Genomic DNA, 15109 nt, shown 5'->3' with positions numbered 1-15109 from the left:
TTACATTTTCTTAGCAATATTATTTGTCTTAGAATGCCAAAAATTTAGTAAGGTTAGCCCTTTTGTGTTTTATATATAAGTCAAGGTCACCCATCTACCAGGATCTGAACCTAGCACAGAGTAGCATAAACCTGCATCTCAGCTAGGGAAATGGATCTACAGATTAGAACTACAGAGGTTCCTTTTGTTGAAATTTAGATCCTTTTTATTGCAAATGTCTTCTTTACAGGTACTGTACACATCTTTACCATCAGATTGCCTAAATAAGAACATTTAAATTTTGGAATAGTTACCTTTGCTAGTAAGAATACTTAATATTATTTCATACTACATTTTATGTTGCTCTCCCAAATAAGTATATACCACTACACTGGTGATTTGCTGACTTGTCATTCAGTCAAATGCATACACATTGTGCAGGGTGCAGTGGCACAGGCCTGTAATCCCAGCACTCGGGAGGCTGAGGCAGGAGGACCACTGTGAATTCAAGGCCAGCCTGGGCTACATAGTAAGCCCATCCTGAACTGCACAGTGAGACCCTGTCTCAAAAAAATGGATTAAAAAAAATGGATACGCATTGGAGGCAACATCTCCATTTTATACAAAAATGAACAGTAGGCAGAAAAAACTGATCTCAAGCCATAACAGCACACCAGCACTGTGGCATCCAGCCTCTACTTAGGGACCTGTCTTGTTTTACAGAAAATTCATGCTTAAAAGGAAAAACCCCAGCAGCACCCCCACTAGTTCTCTCTCCCTATAAAGGGTTCTTCTGCTCGACTTGAGAACACTGGCATTTCACTAGTGACCAAGCAAAGGCCAGGTGACAAACCCTGCTGCCCTGTTTTTAAGTCTGATCTGTTTTTTCCTAGTGGGATGCTGACGAACAGGCATTTAACACAACTGTGAAGCAGCTGCTGTCACGCCTGCCAAAGCAGAGATACCTCAAATTAGTGTGCGATGAAATCTATAACATCAAAGTTGAAAAAAAGTAAGCTATCACTTAAGCCCAGCAGGTGTCACATGGTTAAAGCTGAGGAGGGCTTTCAGACTGACACGTACTTTATTGTCCTGTTGCGTCCTGATGCCGTTAAAGCTGTTCTCAGAACTGCGGCTGACCATGAGTGAATCTTACCAGGTTTGTGACTCAGTCACGACACTCCATAATCTATAAACAGTGCAGCAGGAACCATCACAATTATACTTCTGTTTACTCAAGTAACTTACTTCTCGCAGTATGCTCAAACAGAATAACTGGGATTACTTTGCTTTACATCCTCTTTTCAAAATGCCTGTCACTCCTGTGTCATTCCAGTGCAGGGGCCACGGGGAGGCCTGTGAGGTCAGTGGTACTGCTCATCAGGACCTTTCATTGCAGACCCTTGCCAGTCTCAGCCTCTGCAAAACTTATTTTTTTCAGGGCTAGCTGTCCATCTTGTTCCTAATTAAACACAGCTCCTACACTTAAGTGTTATCAAAATATTTATTCTGCTGTTCACCCACTCCAGCCTGTCATTGTAATCTGCCTTTCCCTTCTTTTGCAGGGTGTCTGTGCTGTTCCTGTACAGCTACAAAGACGACTACTACAGAATCTTATTTTAACTTTAAGGAACTCAGAACATTGTTCAGTCAGCCCTTACTCCAAAATAATGGGGTGTTGTAGATTCACCATCACTTTAGCAGCTGCCCTACAAAGCTGAGCTTTGTCACTTTTTCACGTGTAATATATTATAAATTTATCTTTTTGGCTATAATAAATGTTTTCATATATTTGCTGCTTTTTAATTGCAAGTCTCTAAACACTCAAGGTCTTACGGAGCTGGAACACAAGGAAACAGCCTCATTTGCCCCTTGACCCTAATGACTAAAGCATGCGAAACTGTCCTTACTAAAAGGCACAAAAAGATCAAAATCACCAGGCATGGTGGTGGTGCACATTTGTAACCCCCCGCTACCTGGGAGGCTCAGGCAGGAGGATCACAAATTTAAGGGCAGCCTGGGAAACTCAGTAAAACCTTGTCTCAAAATAAAAAATAGAGATGGGGATGTAGCTCAATGTGAGGCTTCAGATTCAATCCCTAGTACTACGCACAAAAAAAGGACCAAAAATCATTAACTGGAAATCTTTATTCTTGATGATTTTGTAATATATTTATCTAATGTGTTTAAGCAAACACTCATTAGGTTATTAGGACTCAGTCAAACTTGCTAAAGAAATTATGATAAAACTGTACGAACTGGAGGAAGAATACCCATAAGATGACATGACTTACACAACTGTCAGGTTTCAATTCCAAGAATGTAGAAGACAGAGTTAAAACCTATTCATTAAAAACATCATTCCCAAACTAGTAGTTATTGCCAGAACTATTAAAATAGGGTGAGAAAAGGGACAAATAAGAGACTGTGCTGGGAAACAAACATTTAATGATACCTTGCTCTTCAGGGAAGTGACCAGAGGCCTCTGAAAACTAATCTAGGAATACACAACCATACGGCACAGATCTAAACTAAACTAGTCTCTTAACACGACTTCCCTGTAAACTGTAACCTTTCTCTCTCCAAAATGACCCTCATCTCACATGAAAATAAGTTTCCAGCAGGGGAACCAAAAACCTAGCTTTGTGGCCAAAAGTAAAAAGCAAAGGAAAAATACCAATTCACTGGTTAAGTGGTAAAAGTACAAGAATCAAGTGCCCTTCACTGTGCTGTTTTGGTCTTCTTATTCTTGCTCTTTTTGTCTCTCTTCTTCAGCCCATCCATGTTAGCTCGCAAGAGGTTTGAGTAGGCCTAAAAGACACAGAGAATGACCTTAGCGGGAAAAGATGCAAACTGGTGGCCGAGTGCCATATCCACAGTGGACTTTGGTAGCCAGAGACAGAGGTCTGCCCAATGAAGAGCTTAACACCATGGGACCCTTGCACTGGGAAATGGTTTAAGCGTAAAACACTATCACATGATAGGTTCTGCAATGCTCACCCAGAGTGAAGTGCATTTGTTTTTTAATTTTATTTTTAAGGAAAAATACAGGAAACTTGTTTGACTATACCACAGGTGGAGCATATGGGAAGTCTGAGACAAGAAAATCTAGCTGAAAAAAAAAAGATAATATCCTTGTTGAAATTCATGGCCTGGCAGGCAGTTATTACTTGAAAAATGGGTGAAACTTATCACAGGACACTGAAGAACCTGAGCACCCTGTTCGATCCCTTCACTACTGTGCGGATTCTTGCTCTAAGGATGTGGAGTGGGGAGCACTAGGTACTCACCATCTGAAACTTATTCACTTCTTTAGAGCTCACCTGGAAAAGGAGGAAAAAAAGATGTCACTCCTGTTTATTCATATAAGTCTCCTCTCTGCTTCACCCCTAGATAATTTCTGAAAAGCTCCATGAAGACATTCTACAAAATATTATTCCTGTTTGTTTTTGTGGTGCTAGGGACTGAACTTAGGCCCCTGTGCATGTTGGCAAGCACCCTGCTGGTGAGCTATATACACCCCATTCTAATCTTTGACACACTTCCCAACTTGAGAAGCTGCACTAAAGGCTATTCTGCTCCATTTCCCTCTGCCTGAGGAACAAGCAAAGTAGCTCTGTGCCTTTTTCCATATAAGAACTCACCAACATAGCCAGGTGTGGGCTCGTGCAAAGCTCTCCTCTACTGAAATGCCTTATACAGACAGATGGCCCTGACTTTTCTCCCTGGGCTCTGAGAGAAGTCAAAGGACTTCTCAGTATTTTTTTGTGCAAAATACACTAAAACTATTCCCTGTCCATCTTGTGTTCCATTAATTCAGACTGAATTAAGCAATTCAAGCTACCACAAGACCAATGGTACCTCTGAAAGCCATCCCTAGTTTCTCTATTGCATGATATCCAACTTTATTCTTAAAGACCATATATAAGCTTGCTTTATTGTAAAATTTTTTCAAGGTAACTTTGAGGCTGAGGCAGGAGGATCACTGCAAGTGCCAGGCCAGCCTGGGCTACGTAGTGAATTCAAGGCGGATCTTAACTACATAGCAAGACCTTACCTTAAGATAATTTGTAAAGGGAAACTTATCAACTGATTGTCTATATTCTCATGAGTATCCTCCACTAATGTGATTTAGAGGGCAATCTTGTTCCGCCCTGGCAGAATAAAGTTTTCATTCAGAATCCAGGGTGTCTTCATCACTTTGAAAGGCTGATGCAGGGGATCTTAAGTTCAAATCCAGCTGGAGTGATTTAGCTAAACCCTGTCTCAAAATTGGGGATGTAGCTAAGTATGGAGGCCCTGGATTCAACCCTAGTAACACACACATGGAAAAAGAGCCCAGGAAGTCTGTTTGCCATACTGTATTCAACCTCCACCATAAAAGGAAAAACTAGGTCTGATGACTAAATGTGTATTCCCTCAAGTACCAAGCCTAACATACTTACTCTGAAAACAACGAAGGAAATAATCAGCTTAAAAATAAAAGAATCACGGGCCAGAGATTTAGCTCAGTGGTGCCGCAGCCTGCTTCCAAAGTGCAAGGTCCTGAGTTTGATCCCCGGTACCCAAAAATAAATAAATAAAAGAATCACTTGAAGACCCGGCACAGTAAGGAGATAAGGAAATATGCCAACTCCTCCTTATAGCACTTACTCTGAGTAAAGACCTATATGCTATTTTTATTTCGATAGAAACTTTAGCCAAACAAGTGTTTGACCTCTACTTTTATTTTGTGGTTGATATTTCCAGTACTAAAATAATAAAGGAATGTCCCAGTCCCAAAACAGCCTGGGAAATAAACATTAACCTTTATCTTAAAAAAAGTCTCTTCAGATATGCCCCATCCTCAGTTCAAGTACTTATAAACTCCCAACATTTTGTGTTAAGAATATGGCTCACAGGGTTAGAGGTGTACATAACTCAGTGGTAGAACGCTTGCAGAGCACCTGTGAGTTCAATTCCCAACATCACAAAAAATAAACAGGAAAGGATTCAGCTCACCACAGTGCTGATCTTCTTTTTCCCATCAGTAGCTCTCAACAGACATTTGTTATCTGAAGGCTCAAAGCCCTCCACAGAACCCTTCTTTGGGATGGATCTAGTTCGACCATCATCTGCATGAAAAATACATCCTGGTAAACAGCCACACAAATTAATAATACATAGAAAGTTAAACAGAGAAGGGATACAAAGAGATACCTCATCCACCGTCACTGCTCTAGTCCTGTTAACCACACCATCCACTATCACTTAGGAAACTACCAGTTCCACCATGAAAACATTGTAACATCAAAACACGGGACAGGGTTCCTAACGAAAAGACCGATCTCCGGCAGGCTGGGGCTCTGTAACGGCTCGGACGCACCAGCCTCAGTTCCTAACTCTCCTCTGTGCAGGCTGTGGGAGGGGCCGCGGCGGCCGGCCGGCCGGCGATGGGCTTCCGGCTACCTCTCGCGGCTCCCTCCGGCCCTGCCGCGGCGGCCGCTTACATTTTTTCAGGGTGATGAACACGCTGCCCGACGGCCGGCACTTCTGGAAAAGCCTGGTCAGCTCGGTCAGGAACTGCAACACAAGAAGCCCTGGCCTGTTACGCAGCCACGAATACTCGCCCCGCCGCGGCAAGTCCCTATATCTCCTGCAAAAGGACACAGCGTCCCCGAGCTAACCCCCGAACTGCATGGTCCCGCTGACGGCCAAATTGGCTGTACCTGCTCGCTCTCCAGCAGGACCATTCCAGCGATAAACGATCCAAGCCTTCTGCCTAAACCCACAACGGTTAGAGCCGGAAGTCCCGCCTGCGGTGGGCAGGACTTCCGCTGTTTTATGACGCGTCTTCTGTCAATCACTGCCTCCGTCCCGCGCCTGCGCCCTGGGACGCCCTTCCCCAGGCCTGACCTGGGACTCTTAAGGGCACCTGGCGGCCGGTTGGGCTGTTCTGGGTTTTCACAAATCTCACCCCAATCAATCAGTGTGAGAGAATGAGCGCAAAATTTGATAGTCACCTATAGTTATATATTCCGCTGTATTTTGAGCAAGTCATGTAACAGTTCGATGTCTTGGTTTCCTCATCCTTAAGAAGCGTACAGTGTGGTTGTGAAAAATTAAGAATTAAGAATTCACATTAACACGCAGAACACTGGTAAAATGATGGAGAAGAAAAAAGAATGATGTTCTATGTGTCCTGCAAATGTTCTATGTTTTAAAATGTGGATACAACAAAAGCTGTTACTGCATTAGGTCTAAGTAAACTGGAGTTTATATTAAATCACATAAGATTGGAAAAGAATGAAAATTTTTTATTTTCCCACAGCTGTTCAATTTACAGTTTGAAGTGGGTTTTTGACTCCTTGTTTAAAGAAGAAAAATGCTTGGTTTGGAAGGGACTCTTGAGATTTCACCAGAGACTTTCTTTTTAATAAATCAAATCTTTTAATTATTTGGGGTCTTATTGCAGATTTTAGAAGCAGTCACAAATGAGACCTGTTACAAAAAAAAAAAAAAAAAAAAAAAACCACTGGTACATAGAAAGTGTTCAATAAGCAAACAGCCCTTTTGATGTAGGATAGAAGAAACAAAGATAGGTAGAAAGAAAACAAGGAAAATTATAATCTTAAGAAACTGCAGCTTCAGGACCCAAAGTTATCCGAAGTTATGATGCCTTTTTTCCCCTTCCAGGAAACTGAAAAAAAAAAAAATCCTAAGAAACTTAAAGATATAATAAGCCTGTTAATTGGGCCCATGCTTTTCACCTGTAAATTGAGTCCCAGGTTTTCCAATGCTATAGATTCAGAGTTCACACAGAGCTCCACCATCAAGGAAACAGCACTATTGAGTGGGTTCACCAGCTCTAAATTTCAAACGTGCAAATGTTTTGCATTCCAATCATTCCACTAAGGGGTAGCCTGACAGACACCAGGAGGTCCTCCCTCTTGAGGACACAGCCAGGAACATACAAGTTCCAACTATTAGGAAAAAGGTGTCTTTGGGAGCCATTCTGCATAGCACAGAGCTTCTTGAAGAAGTTCAAGTGCTAGCATGTTTGCAGTGGGTTAGGGCATGCTTTGAAAATAGAGTTACCATGATTCATGTGAGGTTGGATGTGAACATTAAGGAGAAAAGAGGAATCAGTATGATTTATGAATTTTAGGGTTTTGTTTTTGTTGTTGTTTCTTGGGGGTTTTTTTGTTTTGTTTTGTTTTTGAGACAGGGTCTCACTATGCAGTTCAGGCTGGCCTTGAATTCACTATGTAGACCAGGCTGGCCTTGAACTTGAGGCAGTCCCGCCTCAACCTCCTGAGTGCTGGGATTACAGGTGCCTGCCACCACGGCTGGCCTATTTGTGAGTTAATTTAAGTAACTGGGTAAAGTAACTGGATGCCACTAAATAGGAAAAACATGACAAGTAAAAGGTTTATAGAACGATAGTTTTGCTTTTTCAGCACTGAGGATTGAACTCATGGCCTTCACACTGACCTACATCCCTAGTCCCTTTTTATTTTGAAATAAGCTCTCACTAAATGGTGAAGTTGCCCAGTCTGAGGCTCAAACTTGTGATTCACCTGCCTCAGCCTCCCAAATGCCTATGAGGCAGGAGATTAGGGTGTAGCCAACCTGCTGATCAAGTGGCTGTGACCTGTCAATCATGGAGATCCAGGGCACAGGAGCCCAAGCCTTGTACCTGGGACCAATCAGAAAGTCCTATCTTCAGTTCTTCTGCCTCAAGATCAAGCAGGTTTTTGATAGGACAGCCTACATCTGATGTCAGAGTTGGGGGGAGGATACAAAAGACAGTGACCATTAACCTTTTTCACCACTGTGCTTTTTTTCAATGGCCTGCTCTTACTTTAGAGTGTATTTTCTTACTTTAACATGTTCTTGCTGTCTTGAACCACCGATGGTACAAGCATGACTGTCCCATTGAACAGCTTTTTATTAGTTTTATTAGTAAAAAGACCAACAAAGTGATTAAATCAATTTGTACCACCAGTGGTACAAGCTGCCTGATGGGACAGTCATGTATGTACCACTGTTGTTCAAGCCACCTGGCAGCAAAACATACAGATTACAGCTTCATAGTGAACATACTAATTGGCCCACACTCACTGCAGAGCATATTTCTTTTCCTATCTTTAAAAAATGTAAAACCTCATTACCTTTTCCAAGAGTCTTGACCAATTCTTTGCCCAAGACAAGAACTCGGAAAGAATCTCTAGAAGGAGCCCACAGCACCCCAGAATCCCGGTAACACTGGGATTACAGGTATAGACCACCTTGGCCAGCGAAAGATAAGTTTGATTTAGTCATTTGATTCCTGCGATGCCTATTATATGTCTAAGTGGAACTATCAAATAAGCAGCTCAATGTACAAGTTTGGAGTTCAATAAAGAGGTAAAAGCTACAAATAAAAATTGGCAACCAGGCATGATGACACAGGCTTGTATTCCCAGCTGTGCAGGAAGCTGAGACAGGAGGATCACAACTTAGTGAAATCCTGTCTCACAATAAAAATCAGTAAATAAAAAGAGCTGGGAATGTAGCTCAGTGTGTAGGCACTGGGTTCAGTCCCCAGTACCAAAGCAAAACAAGGAGAAAAAAATCAACAGCCATGTCGACCTCCCTGGGTAAAGTCTCATGGCCATCCCATCACAGAATCAATCACTTTGATCACACAAATGCTCAAGTTTGAGTTTTAGCAGGACTGCTGGGCCAGTACCCTTCACCTGCTGACAGAGTGTTCTTTGATTTCTGTTTTTCTCTGGAAATGACTGAGAGCACCTGTTTTGAAGTCAGAAGGGTCTGGGTTTAGATCCCATTTCCACTACCTTTTAGTTATATGGCCTCAAGGAAAAGACGGTAATTGCTTATTCATTGATGTTATAAAGATTTTATAAAGTATCTTATAAAAGACCCTTAGGCTTGTTCTTATGTGGTAAATATGGATATGTAAACTTAAATGAATTAAAATTAACTTTAAAGTAATTTAATTCCTCAATCACTTTAGCAACATATCAAGCATTCAATAGCCACCCATGGCTTGGACCATGCAGACAACATATTGGATAATGCTACCATCAGCAGCAAAGAGCCTGGTATGTAATAAATGCTCAATAAATAGTACCAGTATTACCATTTATGGACCACACACCTTCCATCACTTGGACATTGCCATGCTGATTTCTGCCAATGTCCTATACCATTTGGACTATTAGTTAATATTTTTCTTTGAGTCAAGTCATTTAATACTTAAATAAGAATGTCTAATATTATCATAAACATAAAATCAGTATCATTTGCCATAAACAAAATAAATTACAATGAAATAAAATGTTGCTTAATTTAAAATGCTTAGCTTTAAACCTTTAAAACTATGAATAAAAATCTGATGCTGGCAGAAAAAAAAAAGTTTTTAATGGGGGTGGAGGGAAAGGGGAAAAAAATAATTGAGATGTGGTACGTACATGTACCAATTACCCACAATGCTTGTAATCATTATGTACTGCAAACGTGTACTAATAAAACTGTTTAAATAAATAAAACTGAATACAATAGAGCTAGTTGACTTCTAAGATTACACCTGAGAGTAAATTCCTCAGTGGGAAAGGTATTGTTTATGATCAGTCAGGAATAAAGGTAGCTCAGAGTACAATGAAACTGAGAGTTTACATCAATAAGTCATGGCTAAATTTTGATGCTGTCTAACAACCAAAATCCTAACTCGCAATTATGTGTGGTTATGGTGATCTATCATTAATCAATGTGTAATTTAGGTGTATAATAGAGGTTAATGGCTTTTGGCCCTTGGAGCAGAGATGTGCGTGTGCGTGTGTGTGTGTGTGTGTGTGTGTGTGTGTGTGTGTCCCCAAGTCACATGCTTCCTGGCCCTGGCCTTGGGAGAACTGTGAAGGGAAATGGCTCCCAAGTCCCCTGGCATACCACAGGGCCTTCAGCAAGTCAGAGGCAGCACTTGGGGTAAAATGGAGCCTTGGCACACAGCACTGGCATCCGCCCCAGGTACAGGCTGCTACAGGAAGGCCATCGAGCAAAATGTATCCTGTGCTCCTCAGCCACCAGGGTGTGAAGGACCTAAATGAATATTCTTGCTCATACCTCCAAAGATCATCTCACCAAAACTGTGGGAGTCTCAGGTGTCCTTTCCTCATACAGAGCGCCATTTAATTTATTAGGTTTAATTGGAATTGGGTTTGAATTAGGGCCAAGGGTCTTGTTAAGGTTAGGGTTGATGAATTTACAGCTGTGATTACTCTGACACAGTGATGCGTCCCAGACCCTGGAAGGTGTGATGGCTAAAAACACAGCCACTCATTCCTACCTGCTGGAGTCGCAATCCCAGCTAGACCTCTCCTGGTCTGACGAGATAAGTTTACAGGATCCCTGTTAAAAGATAATTTTAAAGGTGAAATTGTGCCTCTCATTACTCATATTAAAAATCTGTTTCACTTTTTACTAGTAAGGGAACCAGGTAGATGTTACAACTCATTCAAAGGAAAAGCCACCAGACACATTTATAGATCAGAAATTCTGAAATGAATTTGTAAATGGAAGCAAAACTAACTTTCCCACTGGAGCAGCCTGGAGCCATCCCTCCACTGAACAATCATTTGTCCACAGAGAAGAATAATGGCCACTAGCTTCCATTCTCTACCACCTAGAGAGGCAGTGGAAGACTAGAATTAGCTGACCCAGATAGGCATGGTCAGACAAGATACAGTTTTCCACTGGAAACATCCACTGATACTTGTCTTCTTTCTTTTTACTTTTCTATTTAGGTATTTTTTAGTCTTTCTTTTCTTTGCACTTTTTTTTTTTTTGCTTATTCCATGTTTCCTTAAATCCCTCTGTGCCTCAATTTCTGGTCTTTAAATGAGGCTGTCATAAAAGTGTCTACCTTACTGTCACAAGTAGCAGTGGAGAGCCTAATTGATCATGACTGTATCCCAGCCTCCTGGATTGGAGTTGGCTCTTCCCTCTCCTCCTTGGCAGGGCAGGTAGGTTCATCCTGCAGAGGCAGAGCACACGGGAGCATGGATGAGTGCCAGGCTTTTGAGACACTGGGTGCCTTACCAGCCGCTTTGATAACAAGGCTGGCTGTCCTCCCTCTGGCTGCTCTGAGTGTTTTCATTTTAACTCCTATGAAAGTGAGCCTTGGGCTGGTTCTGAACCGCCTGAATTTAGGGTCAGCTCTGATGGAGGAAGGCAGGGAATGGCACTTGCGGGTTTGAGTTCAGGGTGACAGGAGCAAGGTCTTAGGCCTTGGAGACTCCTGAGTCAGCAGGAGGGGGTTCGCTCTAGTGAAGACACCCAGGGAAGGCCAGAGAAGCGTGTGTCCCAGAAGCCTGGATGCCCAGAGAGAGAGAGAGAGAGAGACAGAGGGAGAGAAACTGCCCCAAAGCCTGTCTACACACCCCTGGACTGAACCTGTGACTCTTTCGTCGCCAGTCAACAGTGTTTGAGCTCCAGGGATCCCACCCTCAGGATGAAGTGTGGGATTTAAATTCCACCCCAGATCCCTTGATAGACAGGGCATCAGAAGGCCTCAGTTTACCCTAGTCCCTCCCTCTGTGGGACTCATGCCTTATCCTTCACACAGTACTTACCCCCAAGGCTGTTCTTGGGTTGTGAGGTTCAGTTTAGGTAAAGGGCTCATAGTGAACACTCAACCAATTGACTGATTTTTTTTCCACTGTTATGTTGAGGACATAGACTAGATTATTAAAGTCATTTCCACCCCCACCCTCAATTCTAGGATTGAGTCCAGGGCCTTTGTAGTGAGTTTCATCCCCAGCCCACTTTTTATTTTTTAATTTGAGACAGGGTGTCCCTAAATTGGCCCAGTAACTGTGATCCTCCTGCCTCGGCTTCCCAGAGTGCTAGGATTACAAACATGCACCATCACGCCCAGCTCCGCCTCCAAATTCCTGGGAACTACCCCGCTCTGTTCCCCACAAGCCCTAAAGAAGTTTCCCGGAAGCCCATGCTGTTAGTGGCGTGCAAGGCCCGCTCATTCCCTCCAGGGCCTGCCTGCGATACTCCCCACGGCCGGCAGGGGACGCCATGGCCTTGCCAGCCACGCAGCCGCAGGCAGCCCGGCTGCCCCGTAAAGCTTGCCAGTCCTTTACCTTGTTCTACCCACCGGGCGGAACTGCAGCCAGGACTGCGGTCCTGTCTTTCAGAACTACGTTTGGTGCAGGCCAAGGCCTTCTGTGCCACAGGGACAGTACCCTTCCTCGATCCACTGAGCACGGACTAAATGCACACCCGCCGGTGCCCAGCAGGATCTGGGTAGCACGCTGGCTTCAGGGGCTGCTTTTGCTCGGATCACAGCTCGTTCCAGCTGATTGAGAGGTGTGTAAGCGCCAGGCTCATTTCTGGGTGCTTTACCCACATTCTCTCTTGAGCCTTCGTAATCGTCCTGAGAGGTGGCACTGTTTTATGCTATTATCCACCTGGGACCCTGAGGCCCTGGGGAGCGACAGGACTCCTCTCTGATCACACACGTGGTGAGGAGTAGAGATTGGGCCTTGGGTGGAAACAGCAGGCCAAGGAGTGCTGGCTGGGCCAGGGACCAGCAGCAACTGGGCCTTTCAGATGTCAAAACCGGTGGTGGGAGCCGGGGAGGGAAGGCACGAGAGAGGCCAGCCGAGGGCAGAGTAGGAAAATCTGGGAGTGGGCTCTCCATCGGTCTCCTTTCCTCACTCCCTCTTGGGTACAGTTTCCTACCCACCCCATCCTCCAGGCAGAGTCCTGCTCCTCAGCCCTCAACCCTTGTCTTCTAGGCCCCAACCAGCACTCCTGTGCTCCTGGCTTGTTTTTTCTCTCTTTCTTCCCTCCTTTCTTTCTTTTTTTCTGTCTGTCCATCCTTCCTTCCTTCCTTCCTTCCTTCCTTCCTTCCTTCCTTCCTTCTTTCCCTTTCTTTCTTGTATGAAGGATTGAACTCAGGATCTTGGGCTTTTGAGGCAGGCATGGTGCCACTGAACTAAATCCCTGGCCCTCCTGGTTGTGCTCCTGAAGGAAAGTCACTGCAGTCTCCCTGAGCCTCCCTCTTCTCACCTGTAAAATGGGGATGCGGCCTCCCTGCTGGGGGTGGGTAAGTGAGGTAAGGGATCCCGTGACACATTACAAATGAGATGGATGCCCAGAACACCAGGGTTCAGGGTCCTTTTCCCAGCCTACTCAAGCAGTACCCCAGTGCAAATATTCCGTCCCATCCTGCCACACCCTTGTCCCTTGATCACCTCAGCTAGCTGTGTAGGTCTGGTAGCTGCATCATCCTGACACATCATCCCGTGCATCCCACACCTCCCTCTGGGGAGGATGCTTAGGCAATGCTGGACAAAGAAGAGAGCTGTGAGTTCTCAGTTGCTGGGGCTTGGGAGTTCCCGGTACCTCACCAACTACTCCATAACCAGCCCTGGCACTCTGTGCAGTCACGTGGTGGCACGCTAAAGCATGAGTGAACTTTAAGAGGTTCTCCCCTCCGACCATGATTTCCTTCCTTGCTGACCCTCAGGAGATGGGGTTGGCACGCCCTAGCCAGACAGGTCAATGGTCCCAGTCAGCCTGGAGATCTGGACCATGAGGCCCTCATCCTCTTCCTGCCCACCTCCTCCCTCCACTTCATGGGCTTAGTTGGTGAGAGGGGACCCCTTTGTTCATGATTAGGGAGTCCCAAATTTAAAATGTCCTGCCTAGAAGACAAGGACAGGAGATTATACAGCCAAGAGTCTCCACACAAAATACACAGGTGTCCTAATTCCCTCTCTTGGCCTCTGTGTCATTCGTTGAATGTCCCAGGAAGCCCACCCCACCTGGGAGATGGACCAGCAGATACAGATTTGTGTGGGGAAACTTAGCCGTGAGGAACAGACTCCTGTCTGACGAGAGCCACGTCCTTGTGACAATGTCAGTGAGTCACTGACTTCCTGAGTCACGATATCCAGCTGAAGAGACCTGTGAGATCTTCCTGGCACAACTTTTACCTTCTGGCTGCTCATGAGTAAGAAAGCTGTGTGGAGCCCAGAGAGGCGAAGTGACTCAGCCATGGTCCCAAGACTCAGTAGTGACAAAGTAGAGTCTGAAAGGCCTGAGCTGCAGGCCCACTCACCTCAGAATGTCCCCGCAGGCTGGGACAGTAGGAGTGCGACTCAAGCAGTCTCCTGGCAGGTGGGCTGGTGGCTGAGCCTCAGCCCTCCAGGGAAGGGAAGAAGGTGAGGCACCCTCACGCCCCGGCGCCAGGCCTGGATTAGAGGTGGCTTCCTGCTTGGCCCTCATCCAAGGCCAGTTCACAATGGCGGGAAGAGCTGGGCTCAGAGTATGGGCTGCTGCTCTCTCCACCCACTCAGGCCCCTGGAGAGGGAGCCAGGTTCTGCCTGGGGTTTGGGGTGAAGAGAGCTGCAGAAGGGAGATGGAGCCTGGGCACCCTGTTGAGAAGACACCATGCCCAGAGCCCGAGCTGGAAGTGAGGGGAGCCTCCCTGTGTCATAAGGAGTTGGCAGGATGGTGGCACATTCTGGGGACTGGGGCAAGTCCGCCCTTCTCTTTCCCATCCTGACATCCCAGGTCTGGGTGAGCCAACTGCAATGCAGGCAGGAACATGAGAGACAGGAGCACATCCCTGAGGATTTACTGTGCCCTTACGATGGGGTAGATTCCAAGCTCTGCTCTAAGGGATGTATTTTTGAAGTAGGAGGCAGTAGCTAGGGAGGCAAAGCCTCCTGTCTCTAAGGGGGGGGGGGGGGTACTTGGGATTGAACCCAGGACCCTCACACTGAGTTACATCTCCAGCCCTTTTTATTTTTATTTTTTAATAAAGAGACAGGATCTGGCTAAATTGCATAGTTTCCCAGGCTGGGTTTGAATTTGTAATCTTCCTGCTTCAGCTTCCCAGAATGCTGGGATCATAGGTGTGTGCCACCATGCCTGTACCCTATTATAGACCTTGAAGAGGAAACAGAACAGATGAAGTGACCTGTCAAACCACAAGACGAGGCAGGGAGCGGCCAGGGCCCATCTTCTCACCGCAGCAGTGGGGGAGTCTTCACTCTGGACAGCGCCTCAGGGAAAAGAAAGGACTGAGGGGGTCCAGAGATGGGGTAGGGTGGGGGATGTGCTC

General features: G+C 45.2%; 2 protein-coding genes and 1 long non-coding RNA gene across 8 annotated transcripts in view; 1 reads left to right on the top strand and 2 right to left on the bottom strand.

Moving 5' to 3' along the window:
* The window catches only part of Eif2ak4 (eukaryotic translation initiation factor 2 alpha kinase 4), a 109234-nt gene extending 107464 nt beyond the window's left edge, over positions 1-1770 (top strand). For all 6 annotated transcript variants that reach the window (XM_013078443.3, XM_004861532.4, XM_004861533.3 and 3 more), the window contains 2 exons: positions 873-991; positions 1545-1770. In XM_013078443.3, the coding sequence (XP_012933897.1) occupies positions 873-991; positions 1545-1602 (177 nt within the window). In that variant the 3' untranslated portion in view covers positions 1603-1770. The remainder of the gene's footprint in view (positions 1-872; positions 992-1544) is intronic.
* Positions 1771-2109: 339 nt separating this feature from the next.
* Positions 2110-5834, bottom strand: Srp14 (signal recognition particle 14). The gene is made up of 5 exons (XM_004861536.4): positions 5688-5834; positions 5469-5541; positions 4981-5093; positions 3270-3302; positions 2110-2790 (listed from the first exon to the last, which is right to left on the bottom strand). Exons 1-5 carry the CDS (start codon positions 5709-5711, stop codon positions 2701-2703), a joined length of 333 nt encoding a protein of 110 aa, XP_004861593.1. The 5' UTR covers positions 5712-5834; the 3' UTR covers positions 2110-2700.
* A 4248-nt stretch (positions 5835-10082) lies between these two features.
* On the bottom strand, positions 10083-14629 carry LOC110345164 (uncharacterized). Its single transcript, XR_002388309.2, has 3 exons — positions 14102-14629; positions 10886-10996; positions 10083-10371 (listed from the first exon to the last, which is right to left on the bottom strand). It is a non-coding gene; the product is annotated as an uncharacterized LOC110345164 (long non-coding RNA).
* Positions 14630-15109: the final 480 nt, after the last annotated feature.

This window comes from Heterocephalus glaber, unplaced genomic scaffold (assembly GCF_053883595.1).
Source record: "Heterocephalus glaber isolate CG9 unplaced genomic scaffold, H.glaber_assembly_v1.0 deba00000809, whole genome shotgun sequence".
Lineage (NCBI taxonomy): Eukaryota > Metazoa > Chordata > Mammalia > Rodentia > Bathyergidae > Heterocephalus > Heterocephalus glaber.
The sequence above is the reverse complement of the archived record's forward strand: the minus strand, read 5'-3'. Positions and strand labels throughout refer to the sequence as shown.